Source organism: Topomyia yanbarensis, chromosome 1, assembly GCF_030247195.1.
Source record: "Topomyia yanbarensis strain Yona2022 chromosome 1, ASM3024719v1, whole genome shotgun sequence".
In the NCBI taxonomy this organism is placed as follows: domain Eukaryota; kingdom Metazoa; phylum Arthropoda; class Insecta; order Diptera; family Culicidae; genus Topomyia; species Topomyia yanbarensis.
In genome coordinates this window covers 168,538,535-168,554,265 of record NC_080670.1, presented here as the reverse complement: position 1 = coordinate 168,554,265, position 15,731 = coordinate 168,538,535, and the positions used below count along the sequence as shown (strand labels likewise).

Here is a 15,731-nt window from a genome sequence, read left to right as displayed (position 1 = left end):
GTCCATTTAAAATATTTGAGGAAGAAAGAGTGGCTATGCAAGACAAGAGATAAAATGAACAGGAAAAAGAAAAAGAAAACATCTATCCACAGGTTCTGTCCCAGGATTTTAATAGAGAACATCAAAATTTGATTTGTTTGCATTTGGCAGTAGGCTTTTTTCAAATGTTTGTCTAGAAATTCCTTGCTTCTTCAATGAATCATGTACAAGAAAAGTAAAAATGTTAAATTTAACGGAACAATGTATGATGCCGACATCAATTACCTTGTTGGGAAAGTGTTAACATTTGGCAGCGAATCAAACCAAGTTTCTCATACTATGATCGAATCAACAAAAATTCCAAGATCATGTAAACAATCTCTTTGAACTGTCAAAAAAGTGAGGTTAAACATTACCATGCAACGTTCTCCACCGAGAGGTTCACTTTAGTTTGTTTACATAACCAATGAACTTTGTACCGCGACTCACCACTTCATTTGCCGCGTTGCCAGCAAGCCAAGCAAAAATATGCAAAACAGTGCTGCCCAAACACATATTTTGAGTCCCACCATTCTTGCAAAGGTGAAAAAAATACTCAACATCTTTGCATTTTTCAAATTTAAAAAAATCATTAAAAAATCACGATAGCTCTAAAAAGTCTCATTTCAGCGGAAATATTCTTAAAAATGTGTAGTCTTTTGAATAAAAATAAGAAAAAAGGGGGTTAGGTCGGACGAGAAAGGTCTATTGACATTTCGTGTAGTAAGTGTAGGAAGTAGTGAGAATGAGCAACTCAGACTAAAGAAACACTAAATGTGAGTAAAACCACTGATTGAAATGTGCCCATTTCTAAAATTAAACCAAACATCGTTGAAACAAGTAAAACTTATTTGCTAACAGTGAATATTTAAAATACACTTTGGCTTTGATCGGCTAATAGCAAACGTTGATTGCCCAATTATTGGTCCGAACAAAAAAAACAGATTATTTCGGAGTGGATTGTTCTTCGCAGAAAGGCTTCTCGTAATTCCAAAGGGGAAGATGTGGGTCATAGCGAGGCTCCCCTTACCGCTTATTTGAAATGCGTGGACTGCAACAAGCAACTGGGTCCAAAAACAAAACTTGCGAGAAGTGGGCCCATTTTTCCTTTGCTGGCGTAAACGAAAAAAATGCGCAGAAAGCTTGGGACTCTTCAAAATGTACAGTCGTTATATGCTGGTTGGGCCACAGCCTTGTCCAACTAACGAATTTGATTCGCTAGGTGGACCGACTGACAAATGTCAAAAACTCTGTTGGTAAGTGCAAATGCATCTGTTCACATCTCTAAATATGGTCAGATAGACTGTCAAAGTAAATTTGACACTAGATTTTGACGTTCAAAAGCTTTTTAGTTGGACAATGGTCCAACTAGCGGAGGTCCAGCTAAAAAGCGGTCCAGTTAAAAAGTGTCCAACCAGCGAATCACGACTGTACCCAGTTTATTCGTTCATCTAAATGTTCGCAAACCAGGTAAGACACGGACGACCAAAAATAAGATCACATCGAAAAACTGATAGAGAATTACAACGCTGTACCCCTCGTCACTGTACACATCTTGGTAACTATACATGTTTCTCAGTACTACCGGCAACCCTGGCGCGCACCGGAAGAGTAATCTTATCCTACCTATGTATGTTTGATATACCTTAATAAAACGTTTGCTTGTAAACGCGTGTCTATTCTTTTCGCGAATAGTTTTTCGTGTCCGTTCCGGTTTTATTCCTCGCAGCCGACGTAGATCCACTGTTGAACCTGTCCGCCTTGACCCACAAAAACGACTCAGGGTTTGTTCGCGGCAATGGATCTGTTCCAGAACTAACCGATCAGCAGTATGCGGAAGTACAGCTCGCGCGCGATTCGGGAGAGAAGATTGCAACGAGAATTGGGATGGAACGCAAAGCAGCTGGAGATTGAACAAAATCTACGCAAGAAGGAGCTTGAAGTGCAGCAACGGATGCAGGCAGAAAACTTAACTCAAGAACAAGAACTGCTAAACGAGCAGTTGGAAACTGAGCAAGAGTTCTTCAGGCAGCAGGATGCCATACGTTGCAAGATGAACAACATAAAGTTCTGTCGTAGATGGAAGAGGAAGGCGCTGTCGGTGGTACGTCGGAGCAGAACAAGAAGGTTGACTCTTGGCTGCAGCAGCAAGAGCGTCGTAACTATGCCCGCAGAAATCTTTGCGCTCAAAGATGTCTTATATGTGCCTTCGCTGGACAGTGGACTCGTATCAGTGAGAGAGCTAGTGAAGAGAGGACTGAAAGTGTAATTCAGTGGTTCGCGATGTGAAATTTCGTCTGCGCAAGGAAATTTATTCGTGTTGAAGGTTGCACAGGAAGCTCGGCTGGGCAGAGTAGCTCTGCACCTGCAGAATTGCCAGCATACTTGGCATCGCCGGTTTGGCCACCGGGATCCAGCGGCATTGGATGAAATCCGGAAGAAAGAGCTAAGTAACGACTTCAAGATTCAGGATTGCGGGATTGTCAACGTTGCCTTGAAGGTAAATCAGCTAGTATTCCATTTCCTACAACAGCGAGCAATCGGACCCAACGTGTTCTGAATGTAGTTCACACTGATGTGTGCGGGCCGATGTCAAACGTGACACCGGGAGGTGCCCAGTATTTCATGACAATAATTGAACATTGTAGTAGATAATCGTCGTGTGTCTGCTGAAACGGAAAAGCGATGTAGAAGATTGCATTGAAAGATGTGTCGCGCATATCAAGAACATATTTGGTCGGTTTCCATGTGCTATAAGATCAGATGGTGGAGGTGAGTACACTTGTCACGACCTTAAGAGATTTTATGAACAAGAAGGCATACAGGCACAGTATACTGCGGCCTATTCCCCTCAGCAGAACGGAGTGGCTGAACGAAGGAATCGCTCCCTCCAAGAGATGGACACTAATACTAATGGATGCAGGGTTTGACAAAAAGTACTGGGGGGATGCGGTGGCTACAACTGCGTACTTACATAATAGATTGCCATCTCGTGCCGTAGACAGAATACCGTACGAAAAGTGGTATGGTAAGAAACCTACACTAGTGTTTGGTTGTACAACATTCGTCCACATCCTCGATCTGAAGCGGTTTAAGTTAGACGGTAAGGCGAAGAAACTGTTGTTCGTGGGATTTTTGGACACGAATACAGATGAAATTATCATTAGTCGTGGTGCTCGATTTGTGGAGCTTCAGGAGGAATCACTAAAGTCGGGTGGACAGCCCTCAACGGAAGAACATGTTGAAGTTGAGATTTCGACCGACGTAACAAGAATCAAAGTAAAGCTACTGGTCATGTGGATCCAATAGACCAGGATGATACGGAGGAAGATTTTTTTTGGGTGGGATGATGAACAGGAGCAACTCGACCAAGCGGAAGGGAAAGTGCGAGATTCAAAGTGAAGTGCCAGAGGCAAACGCCAAGGCAGTTTGGAAGAATGTCGTCAGTGCCGCTATGCTAGCACAGGAGGAGCCAGCAACTTACGAAGAAGCCGTCACTGGTGTCGAACAGGACTGTGACAGGAAGCGACGGTAGATGGATAACCAAACGTGGAAGCTGGTTGAACTGCCGGTAGATCGTACACCAGGGTGTATAAAGCAGTGTTGGAAATGTGTGCCATTTCAAAGCCCGGCTTATAGCGAGAGGGTTCTCGCAGAAATTCGGGGTAGGATTTGATGCCTTTTTTGCTCCAGTAGCGACTCAGACGACATTATGGATTCTCCTAACGGTTGCTGGTCAGAAGAAGTTATTCGTTCATCATCTGGTTGTTAAGAGTGTATGGAAAGCTCAAAGAAGAAGTGTACATGCAGCAACCTAAAGGTTTTGTTGTTCCTGGAAAGGAGAAGTTTGTGTGTCGGCTCGAGCGTAGCCTTTATGTTTTGAAGCAAGCCGCGCGGGTGTTTTTTTAATTTTTTTACAGTGGAGAATACATTTACGTACTAGCCCAGTACATGTGCTATTAGTAGATGCCAAGCTACCACACGGGGTGTACTGGGGGTGTGTCGGGCTCTAATGGTAACGCGGCCATTAATACCGACTAAACTCCATTGGGCTCCGCCATTGTTCCCCCCAGGGACTACCTCTCGGTATTAGTTCTGGGGGGATGGCTCTACTTTATGTACTCATTCACTCTCGCTCACGCGTTCATACGTCCTGTATGAGGCTTACTTGGGTGCTCTCTCTGTCACATCTTGATTCACTCTCTAACACTCCACATGAGGCTTACTTTTGTGCTCACCTTTTTCTTTTTTTGCTAGGCTTACTTTTGTGCTCGCCTCTAACATACCATGTAAGGCTGACTTGGGTGCTCACCCTATCACCTGGTTCACTCTCAATCGTACCACTCTATTACACCCCTGTCGCTCCCCCTGGCATCCCATGTGGGACATTTTTCTCACCGTTTTCATACCTTGTGAGGCTGACTTTTGTGCTCACCCTTAACATACCGTGTGAGACTGACTTGGATGCTCACACTTTCGCGCCACGAGGCATCGATTGCTAAGTCCCAACATACTACGCTACGACCCTCCCATCTTGGCATGAGGCAGTCCACATATACGTCTATACACTCGCTCTTCTGCCTTGCTTCGGGGTGGCTGGGTTTACCTCTTACGCGGTTGCCAGTCGCTGCGCCAAACCTGCTTCAGCATGAACAGACCATTCACTCACTTTTCAGCGTTCGGCCTTTTTCGCTCCAACTAAAATTAGTCGTGCCCGTCGTCTGATGCTCGGTTCGCCAAATTACCTGTAGCCTACAGACAATCTGGGTGGTAGCAGCCGAGACTGCGTTCCACTTCTCCACCGATTGACACATCCGCTGAATAAGGGTAACAGGGGTTGTGTTCCAGCCACAGACGTCAAACATTGCTTTTCTTTCGACGTCGAACCGAGGACATACGAACAGTATGGGTTTCTGCAGTTTCGTCTACACCTGGGCAGTCAGGGCAGGCGGGGACCTCCGCGTGCCCGAACCTGTGGAGGTACTGTCGGAAGCAGCCATGGCCTGACAGGAATTGTGTCAGATGGAAGTGAACTTCCCCATGGGGTCTGCCCACCCAGCTCGATATGTTAGGTACCAGCCGGTGGGTCCACCTACCTTTCGAGGAGTTATCCCACTCACGCTGCCATTTGGCGACCGAGGTCACCCTGGTGCGCTCGCGGGCTCCTCTATTTCCACGTAGCTCGAAGCACTCCTCATCTTCCCGAATGACCAGCCCAACTGGCATCATGCTCGCTATCACGCAGGATGCATCGTGTGATACCGTGTGGTAGGCAGATATCACTCAGAGGCACATCACGCGGTAGGTGCTCTCCAATTTTCGTAGGTTACTGGTTACCCTCAGTGCTCTTGACCATGACGAGCCGCCGTACCTGAGGATAGATACGGCAACGCCTGCCAGTAGCCTACGTCTACTGGCGCACACCTTTTAGCTGTTGGCATCATCCTCGATAGCGCCGCAACAGCAGTCAACGCTCTCTTGCATGCATAGTCGACGTGGCTGCCGAAGATCAGCTTGTCATCTATAACGACTCCGAGAGACTTCAGATTCCGCTGTGAGGTGATAACGACTTCTCCCACATGGATAACTGCATGTTGTGCCGACTTGCGGTTGTTGACGATATCTACCTCCGTCTTATGCTGAGCGAGCTCCAGGACTTTCGCGCTCATCCATTCCTCCATCGTGTTGATCGCGTGTTCTGCGGTTAGTTCTACCTCAGGGATTTACTCTCCATAGACCTCCAAGGTTACGTCGTCGGCAAAGCCAACGATCTTGACCCCAGGAGGGAACTTCAGTCTCAGAACCCCGTCATACATGAGCCGCGCGGGTGTGGAACGAGACTATCAGCACGATGTTGAAGGACCTTGGTTTCACACAGTCAATATCAGATCCGTGTCTGTATGTGAAAAGACTGCCCAATGGTGATTTCGACTACCCCTTAATCTATGTCCATGACATGATCGTGACAACCATGACTCAGGAAGAGATCAGGCTGATAAAAAAATCGCTGGAAAAAAATTGACGTCAGTTTCTCGGTTGAAGAGTAACCAAAGATTAGGAAGGATATTTCAGATTGGATCAGAACGTGTTTATTAATGTACTTGCGCAAAGATTTGGTCTAGTTAGTAAATGCGAAGGGTTCGAATATTCCTCTCGATCCTGGATACTGCCGTAGTCGAGTGAACAGTCCGTTGATGATTATGAACGGGCAATATCCCAGAATGGTAGGTGCGCTGCTATATATCGCAGTGAATACGCGTCCAGATATTGCGGCGAGGGTATCGATTCCAAGCAGACAGGTCAGCAAGCCAACCGAAACCGACTGGATTGATCTAAAACACGTGGTGCGATACCTGCTTAAGACTCGTAGCTACAAGTTGAAGCTGATGGCTGGGAAGAGCGGCGTTTTAGTACTTACTGGGTGCGGCGACGCTGATTGGCGTGGCGATCCTTTGGATCGTAAGTCAAGCTTCGGTTATCTGTTCCAACTGAGAAAGGCTACATTTACTGTGCAAGCCGCAAACAAACCAGTGATTTTTTGTCCAGCATAGACACCGAATATATGCCCTTGTCGTAAGCGTGCCGCGAGATGGTCTGGCTGAGACAGCTACTTGATGAGGTGGGAGCACGACAACGTAAGCCAACTATTGTAATGGAGGATAATAGCTGTATCGATTTCGTGGAGACAGATCGCAAGTCCAGAAGATCCAAGCATATATACACCAGGCTCCACTACACCAAGAACCTTGTCGATAAAAGTGTGGTGATTCTACAATACTGTGCTACCGAGGACATGACTACAGACATCCTTACGAAACCTTTGGGTTCGGTGAAAGATCAACGGTTTGCGTTGGCGATGGGTTTGGTCGTCCCGACTGATCGGGATACGTCGATTGCGTGAGGAGAAAACATCTAGGATAAGTGTCAGTTTGTAATTAAGTGGGGGCGATGTTTTTAGTAACGCCGCCACTACATTGCATTGCTGGCAACATACTATGAGAAACAAAAATGTGCATAGTTAGCCTACTTTCTATTTCCGTCTCTTTTCCTCTGCTGTGATTTTTATGCATTTTCATGCATATACTTCTAGTAAGCATTTAATGGGTGGATAGACCGAATATGTCCAATGCATAAAATTGACAGCAGAAGAAACGAGAGGCAGATAGAAAAGTATGCTATCGATGCATAAATAAAATTCTGCGTGTATGTGAGAGAAACAAGTGAGACATATTGTTTACGAAACGACGGAATAAAGACGTGTCAATCGATCGGGCCCGTGTCGTAATTTTATTCCAATATTTTACTGTCGCGAGTCCCTACAGTTAGTTCCGGCTGTTCTGTAGTGGGGAAACTGCTTCATCTGTTTGTTGGGAACCGAGTTTTCTACACAGTTAAAATTTGGATAGTATGGAGAAGAAGTGAGGAGGAGCAAATCAGACTAAAGAAACACTAAATGTGAATAAAGCCATTGATTAAAATTTGCCTATTTCTAAAATTAAACCAAGCATTGGTTAAACAAGTAAAACTTTGCTAAGAGTGAACATTTAAAATACATTTTAGCTTTCATCGGCTAATAGCCAACGTCGATTGTCAAAGGGGTGTTATTGTTGATCCGAACAGTCTGCTTTTTTATTCCCCATGTGATTCCTGAAATTCGAATAGGAAAATAATCCTTCCAAAACCTTTAATGTAACGATATATTCATATCTCATTTTTCTAACTTAACGAAGTCGAAAGGTCCAAACAAAATGACAGTTTCGCTATCATGTCGCGATCTTGGTTTTTCGCTCTTTTCGGGTGATAACCATATTGTCAACACTTCATGCTATAATGAAGTTCACACTACAGCCGTTGTCATCAACAGGTTAAACACTAACAAGCATTTCAACATGTGCATCAGCTCGCATCTAATTGATTCTCTACTCCACGGCTTGTCTTAACAGTTTCACAAGTATCGTCTCGTTCCCGTGGTCCATCATTATCTCGGTTTGAGCAGTTTGATTCTCCGAACGTGTCCGGTTAATGGTTTGTTTTTTTCCCTACTTTCCGAAGAATCGGCATGAGTATCGCTAGCAACAACTCGAAACAACCCCCAACGCAACGCAACGTAACGCCAGGCTGCTGATGCTGCTGCTTCTGCCGCTATGGAATTATGAAAAACGATCAGTCAAATTATAGCTCACAGCATTCGTAATATGAATTATGAATCATATCACGGGTCCTCTTCGCCTTTCCGCCATCACATCACATCGCACAACATCGGACAGCCGGTTGAGGTCTGTCAGTTTTGATGCGCACTGGATCGGTTTCGTGTTACTACATTCTTTTAAGACTTTGCCCCACCCCGTCCCACCCGATCTCGCGCCAGCCCGCGGATTCCAAATTAAAAAGCTACACAAAACAAAACTGGCAGCCTCATTGGCTTACCGGGGGTCTCTTTCGGTTTCTTCTTCGGCATTATTTTCCAATTTCGAACCTTAAAACGTATAATTTAAATCAATTATCTCTCTTTTTCTCGGGCCCAGCACAAGTCTCCGGCTTTTTTTGTTTTGTTTTGGATCGGGTTCGTTTGGGACCAGAACGGACGGACGGTGGAAGGAACGTGACCGGTTCATGTTCCTCGAAATGCCAAACATCGCGCATGCAGCCGCGTGGAATCCATGCTAGCGCGCGAAGTTGCTCGAAATCGGTGGCTCAGTTGGATTCTGTTTCATTGTCCGGGAACCTCACAATGGGAAACTGTTGGCAGCTTTTTAGATGATCTGACATGTCAGTCGAGATACGAAGCGGTTTATATTGTGTTGTTAGTGATGTTCCTGCCAGTCCAGCAGTCAGTCAGTTGTGGATGGACTAAAGTCTCTGCCTGGCCGCCGCAGGAATGTATCAAACACTGCCGCGGTCGGACATCAGTCATGCTCTACCTGGCGGGCAGGCGGGAGGGGTGACTCACGCCGTTCCTGGAGAAAATTATTGCTGAATGGCGCTAAAGTGGTTATGATATGGGATCGGAATGAAGGTGGTATTAGCAGATGGGAAAAAATTAAAGCTAACTGGTAGTTGTTTCCAGAATAGGCAGCTGCTGTTCACTGATCGGTCAACATGATATCCAAGTTCTTTTGTTTTGAATTATGATTTGTTTTATCATGCTGACCAACTTATACCGGAATGTCGTTAAAATCCCATTGCGCATTGAAATTGGCCAATAAAAAACAGAATTCAATTAATAAAATTAGTAAAACAAATGAAATTTGTGAAATAGGCGAGAAATGAGTACAATTAACACTATGAGTTCAGCTATTGCTGAGATTACACTACACTAGAGCACCTATGCACACATACACACAGAGGAATGGGGCAGCAGGGACAGGGAGGACAGGAGTTTAGGTGCATCCCCTCTCTCTCTCTCTCTCTCTCTCTCGATCCTACTGCGAGTTGGGAAGTCTTGCTAGGATGTGGGGGGATTGTGGCAGCATGGGACTCTACTAAATCTCTAAAAAAATGCCATAATTCCGAACGCAGCTCCAACAAAGCGAGTATGTGTCGCTACTGCTAAAGATCCTTAGATTTTAGATGTCAAAAATTTTAGCAATAGAAGCACCATAGCCCAACCGGAGTGCCAACCGGGACATCAGGAACGACGCTAGTAACATCCTGATTACGGCATACTGGGCATTGGGAACATCAACGGACAGGACATTGGACTTTGGCCTAATAGTCGTAATGCTATGCTCCCTGAATAAGGAAAGGCGGTACCGGCGAGTGGGCCAACGGTGTGACTGCCTCCGTCCCGATTAACCTTGGCAGGGTTCTAGGTACTTTCGAAGTTCGTCACCATACTCGCTGGGAATAGGTTCAGCTATAACATTCCTGAATAACACCGATCCCGCTCTGAACTCGATCCCCATGAAGGATCGTGTTCAACTCACGATTGACCTCACTGCTTGCATAGATAACCAATAGATCACAATAGACGACTACATACAACGATTCAAGATAGCGGTCTGGAGTTGGGACTCACCATCATGGGGACATAAAAAACAAATATGATTGAAGAGGCACGCGGAGTAAAGGAGGACGCGATTGCGTTTGCAAAGAGTGGTAAGTAACAGAGATCACCGGTTACGTCACCGGTAGCCACAGCGGGTACCACCAGCGGCTTGGCACAGAGTGAGCCACGAGGAATCCAATAGGAGATGGAGTTATTAAATCGAGTGTTCACCCCGGGATCAGGTAGCGACACTATCCAAAATGACTCACATCTTGGGAAGTCGTACTTGACGGAGGTGAGAAAAAATGAGTTCGTAAAGGCCAAGCATAATGTACACAGCAATGTGAAGTAGCTAGTGATGAGTATCAAATTGACCGTAACAGCTGCAGAACGTGAACAGAACGCGCTCTTGATGCGAGCTGAATCTGCTGAAAAAACTTTGATGGACGCCGCAGCACACGCGATAGCAGAAACTGAGGTGACATCGAAGAGTAACCACAATAATCACTCGGAAAAAATGAGGGAGCAAAGGGACCCGAAAAAGCAGAAGAGCGAGCTGGAGGGCACCAGCGAACAGAGGATCGTTGGGAAAGTTGCATCGTGGAAAGCCAGGAGACGGAAACAAAAATAAGAGATGGAACAATAGAAAAAAGAGAAACGTAAGCATCTTCAGAAGAGGTACAAGGGCGATGCACTGATCATCGAAGAGAACGACAAGGCATCCTACGCCGCTCTTCTCAAGAAAGTTAGAGGGAACCCACATCCGAAGGAGTTAGGAGAAACCATTGTTAAAATGAGGCGCGCTCAGAAAGGCGAGATGATCTTCGAACTGAAGAAGGATCCTGCCATCAAAAGCATGACCTACCGCGAGCTCGTTGCTAAATTCTTGGGCAGCGAAGCGAACGTAAGAACCCTGTCGCAGGAAGCCGTAGTCGAGTGCAAGGGTCGTGACGAGATAACGACCGTAGAAGAACTGAGAGGTGCACTGATCAAAACTATCTGGATTTGGAAATCGCATGGTGGCACTCAGGAAGAGGAAAGTTTAACATTTTGGCCGTGCAGTGTGATAGCGGGCTGACCAACGCAACAGGTTACAGCTTGTTGGAAGCCCTGGCGAAGCTGGATGTAAGACTGTTCAACGAAGGTTCCGCTAGCAAATTTCGTAAAGACGGTCAGGAATCCATCATCGACATAACATTCTGCAGTCCGTCGCCGATGGATAACATGAACCAGTTGTTATTGAGCAGTACACACAGCGATCCACTACACCATTGGTCGGCGGAATTGTATAGTAACGTGGGGAGTGAATACTGGTAAGCGAACGTGGAAAGTAAAGAACCTTTTTGTCGAAGCACTTCGTGCAGACAGCCTCGCTCCAATTTCGCATGCCGACGAGCAGTCAAAAAGATTAGCTAGGGTGTGTGACGAACAAAGCCGAGAACTTCCGGCATACTGGTGGCTCAGCATTCTTCGTGCTGCTTATCTAAATGCCAGAAGACGCGTTCAGATAGTAAGATCTAAGACAATCTGAGAAGAATGTAAGATGGCATTCCGGGCGGCTAGGGCCAATTTAAAACGCAGGATAGTAGTAATTAAACCACGGAGCTGCGCAGAGAAATAGACGCTAACCCCTGGGGCAACACTTACCGTGTCGTTATGGCCCAGATGAAAGGTCCAACGACGCCAGCTGAAATGCGCACTGACAAACTGAAAGTGATCGTGGAGGGTCACTTCTGGACCCACTACCCCACCGCATGGCCGTCCGTCGATGCAGATGGTGGAAATGTTGGTGATAATCGAGTCCCCAACAACAAGCTCCTCACAGTGGCAAAAGGGCTAAAAGCAGAGAAAGCTCCCCGTCCGAACGGTACCCCATGTGACTGAAGACCACGATCCTAGGCATTTTCGGTCATGTTCAGGACAGAGCTATAGACGTTCCTGGATGAAGGCTACCTACCAGGTGGATGGAAGATCCAGAAGATGGTGGTCGTGGTGCTGCCAAAACCAGGAAAGCCACTAGGAGATTCAGCATCGTATCGGTCTATATGCCTGCTGGATACTCTTGCTACACATCTGGAAAGGGTCATCCTCAAAGGGCTGGTTAACTACGCAGAAAGTGAGAACAGACTGTCGCAGAGGCAGTTTGAATGCCGGAATCTGATTTCGGCGGTGAATGTCATCCGCAAAGTCATCGAGAGCGCGGAAAAAGCATCTAAACGAAAAAGAAGGGGTAATGGCTTCCGCGCCGTGGTAACAACGGACGTGAAGAACATGTTCAACAGCGGCAGCTTGGTGGTTGCCGCTGTAGCGCTGCACAAAAAGCGGGTTCCAGTCAACCTGTCAAAGGTTCTGAAAAGTACATTGCAGAACCGAGTGCTGGTCTATGAGATGAACACGGGGTAGAGGTCGATTGCGTTCACGGCGGAAATACTTCAGCGCTCCATATTCGATCCAACACTGTGGACTATGATGTACAACGGAGTGTTAACACTAGAACTACCCAGATCCAGTACATCGTTGGCTTTGTAGATGACATGGTCTCAGCGGTAACCGACGAGACTCTGGAGTAGCTAGAAATGTTAACGGCAAAACCTGAAAATCTGTATGGCTAATGTCAAGCTGTAGCTGGCTCACCACAAGATGAAGGTAGTGCTGGTCAGCAAGCGTAAAAAAATCCAACATGTCGTGATCATACTCAATTCCATCGGTGCGTGCGCTGTAGCGCCTAGGTGTGATGGTCGACGATCGGTTAAATTACAACAGCTATGTTGTCCACTCCTAACACATTTGTAAGGATCATACTGAACATCCTGAGAGCAAGATGTAGCACGAGACGTCCGAAACCGGACGAAGCTAACGAGCACGTCACGCCTAATGCCTAATCGTATCGCGAGCACATATAGAACGATTTGTTGGAGGCGGTATGTGTCATTGCCAGGATGATTCCCATCTACATCACTCTGGCTGAGGACGTGGAATGTTGCTACCAGAGGAATACACGAAATGCAAGGAGACTGGTCCGAGTGGATTTGTTGGCTAAGTTACAGCACGAGTGGAACAATGCGGAGAAAGGAAGGTGGACCCACCAACTTGTCCCGTGTGTGTCGGCGTGGGTACATAGGAAGCATGGAGAGGTGATCTTCTATTTGACACAATTTTTGTCCGGGCCCAGATTCTTCTGGAAGTATCTGTATCAGTTTGGACATGTCTCGTCATCCCTTCGCCCGGAGTCTGTGGATGTGTACGAGATACCGGACTATGTGATCTTCGAATGCTCTAGGTGAGAGTCGACAATATCGTCAAAAGGATAAGCCACTACGAGACTGTCAACAGAGTAGTGATGCGTATTCTCTCCAAGATGCAGCGGTAGTGTCTAAGGAATCAACGAACTAGCACCACCATGAAACAACAAATCGGACGCGGAGGGAATTTCGTCGCCGGGCAACTCTCAGTCGGAGTAAACTAGCTCCACCGCCGGAGACCAGTTAGGTAGTACGTGACGTAGCAGGTCGTCGAGATGCCAGCAAACTGGACGCCAGGCTCCATTGGAATTGCCAGACCTATCTTGACACCCTACCGGCCGGTCCGTGGAGCAGATTGGAGAGCAGCAGAACTCTCTGTCGGTGTAAGCTAAGTCCATCGGCGGTGTCTAGATGAGTGGCGTGTGTCAAAGTAGTGATTTTAGATCTCCGAGGCACCAGCGTGCTGGAAGCCACACTCCGCACACATCCGCTGGACCATTCTCGGCATTGTACTTGTGCTCCTGTAGAAGAGGGGATAGTCAAGATGGCAACTACCAAAGTGCTGAAACGACGATTGCGCTGGAGTAGTAGCAGGGCCCCGTCGATTAGAGTTGACGGCTCCAAACGGTACAGAGAGATGCCGTCGAATTGACGTCCGAATACTGTCTTCATCGAAGCGAGTACAGCGAACGAATACGCTATAAACTAACACAAACGATGTGCGTGAGCACCTCATAGTTAAGAGCGAGAAGAAAATCAATCACGGCTGCTTCAGAAGGTATCTTCATCGGTTCGGTCACGCCCCTTCACCTTACCGCCTGAAGTGCAATGGTGTGGAGGAAACGTTGGAGTGCGTGGCCTTCGACTGCCCCAGATTCAAGGAAATACGAAGCGAGTTGCTCGCTCAAAGTGCAGAGAGTGTCGTACAAGAGACGGGTAAAGAAGAAAGGACGTGGACTACCGTCGGTAGAGTAGTCGGGCAGATGCTAGTAGAACTGCGAAGCAAAATGGACAAGAGATCGACAAACTAATGATCAGAGTTGACCTGCCAAAGTGCAGCTTACTGGTCACCGTGGAGTATGCTTGATCCACAACCGGGTACTAGTTCGAGTGTTTCTCGTCGATTCGCCGGTTGTGGGCACCTATGTACTGGACGTCACGCACCACCTGGAATCGCCGGATCGATCTTCACATCATGCTGGGTAGGTTGTGAGTTGACTAGATTCACCACTGGGGAATAGAGCGAGTAGTTCGCGTAGAACAGTCAGCATCGGGTCGGGCGCCTCTGAACTGAAAGCTATTCTCCACCCGGAATCGCTGAACAGACCTCGGCACTTACCGGCTGGCCCGTTAGGTAGGCTATGTCGTCCACCGGGGTAGATTGTGACGAAGCTGGGAGCTAAATGGCGCACAAAAGCCATTTTAACCGCCTAAAAATATCCGAGTAGATCTCAATAAAGCTGGGAGTTAAATGGCTTAAGGAATCGGGTATCGGTTTCGGGAGAAATTTCTTCCACTGGGGAACTCTCAGTCGAAACGTCGTTGGTCGATAGGCTGAGTTCACCACCGGGGACTATCCAAGTACATCGTGATAAATCTGAGAACTAAATGGGTCACGGAAACCGGAGCTAAACGGTTTGTGATTAGTTACCGCTAGCGAATATCCGAATGGAGTCCGGATCTAAATGGCTCAAGTACGCAGAGGATATAAACGGCGTAATAGATATAGAAAATGACGGAGAGCACAAGAAGAGTCGAGAGCTATATGACCGAGCCATTCCATGGGTTGAGATAGTCGCGGAAAACTCGTGAGCAAAATAAAGAGGTGCGATAAAATCACAGCGAGACTCCCCCTCCGCCCTACGAAGAAATATATCACTGCAAGATAGAATGTTAAGAAGAAACGTGGGGTTAGATAAGACAGATGGAGAAGCAGATAGAAAAACAGAGGTAGGAAAACAGAAGGAACATTTGATCTCAACAATTAGATGGGTTAATCTGTCTCAGTTTTCTCCATCTTCGCTAGTGTGCGCAATAATCCTAACTAACGTCAATGAATATTGGAAAAGGGACCCTGGTCAGCCGTACGAAGTAACTTAGTCGCGATGCTCTGACAAGAGCACTGGACGGCACTGACTTCCATCTTCCGGATACAATTCCGGATCCTGGTGGTCAACTGCTTCATATCCTTGGCTCGCCAATTATTTTTGTACACTAGGGCACTGAGGGAGCCGAAAAAATCCTCAATTGGACGGCACTGGGGTAAGTTGGTCGGGTTACTTTCTTTCGACACGTACGGTATCTATTTATGCTCAAGATACTCCAGCGTCTTCTTGGCGTAATGGGAAGATGCCTTGTTCGGCCAGAAGACGTACTACCCATCCGCATGATGTTCCTTTAAGAACGGTAGAATTTTCTCAAGACACTCTTCCTGGTACACTTGTTGATTGATGGCCAGACTGCTCGGCTTGAACCACGGCTTT

The 15,731-nt window shown here is 46.8% G+C and overlaps 1 protein-coding gene across 1 annotated transcript; it reads left to right on the top strand.

Moving 5' to 3' along the window:
• The first annotated feature begins 12,945 nt into the window (after window positions 1-12,945).
• On the top strand, window positions 12,946-13,290 carry LOC131676079 (uncharacterized). The gene has a single exon (XM_058955206.1). It carries the CDS (start codon window positions 12,946-12,948, stop codon window positions 13,288-13,290), a length of 345 nt encoding a protein of 114 aa, XP_058811189.1.
• Window positions 13,291-15,731: the final 2,441 nt, after the last annotated feature.

Coding starts and splice junctions, on each gene's coding strand:
- LOC131676079 (XM_058955206.1), top strand. CDS start 12,946: ATGATTCCCATCTACATCACTCTGGCTGAGGACGTGGAATGTTGCTAC.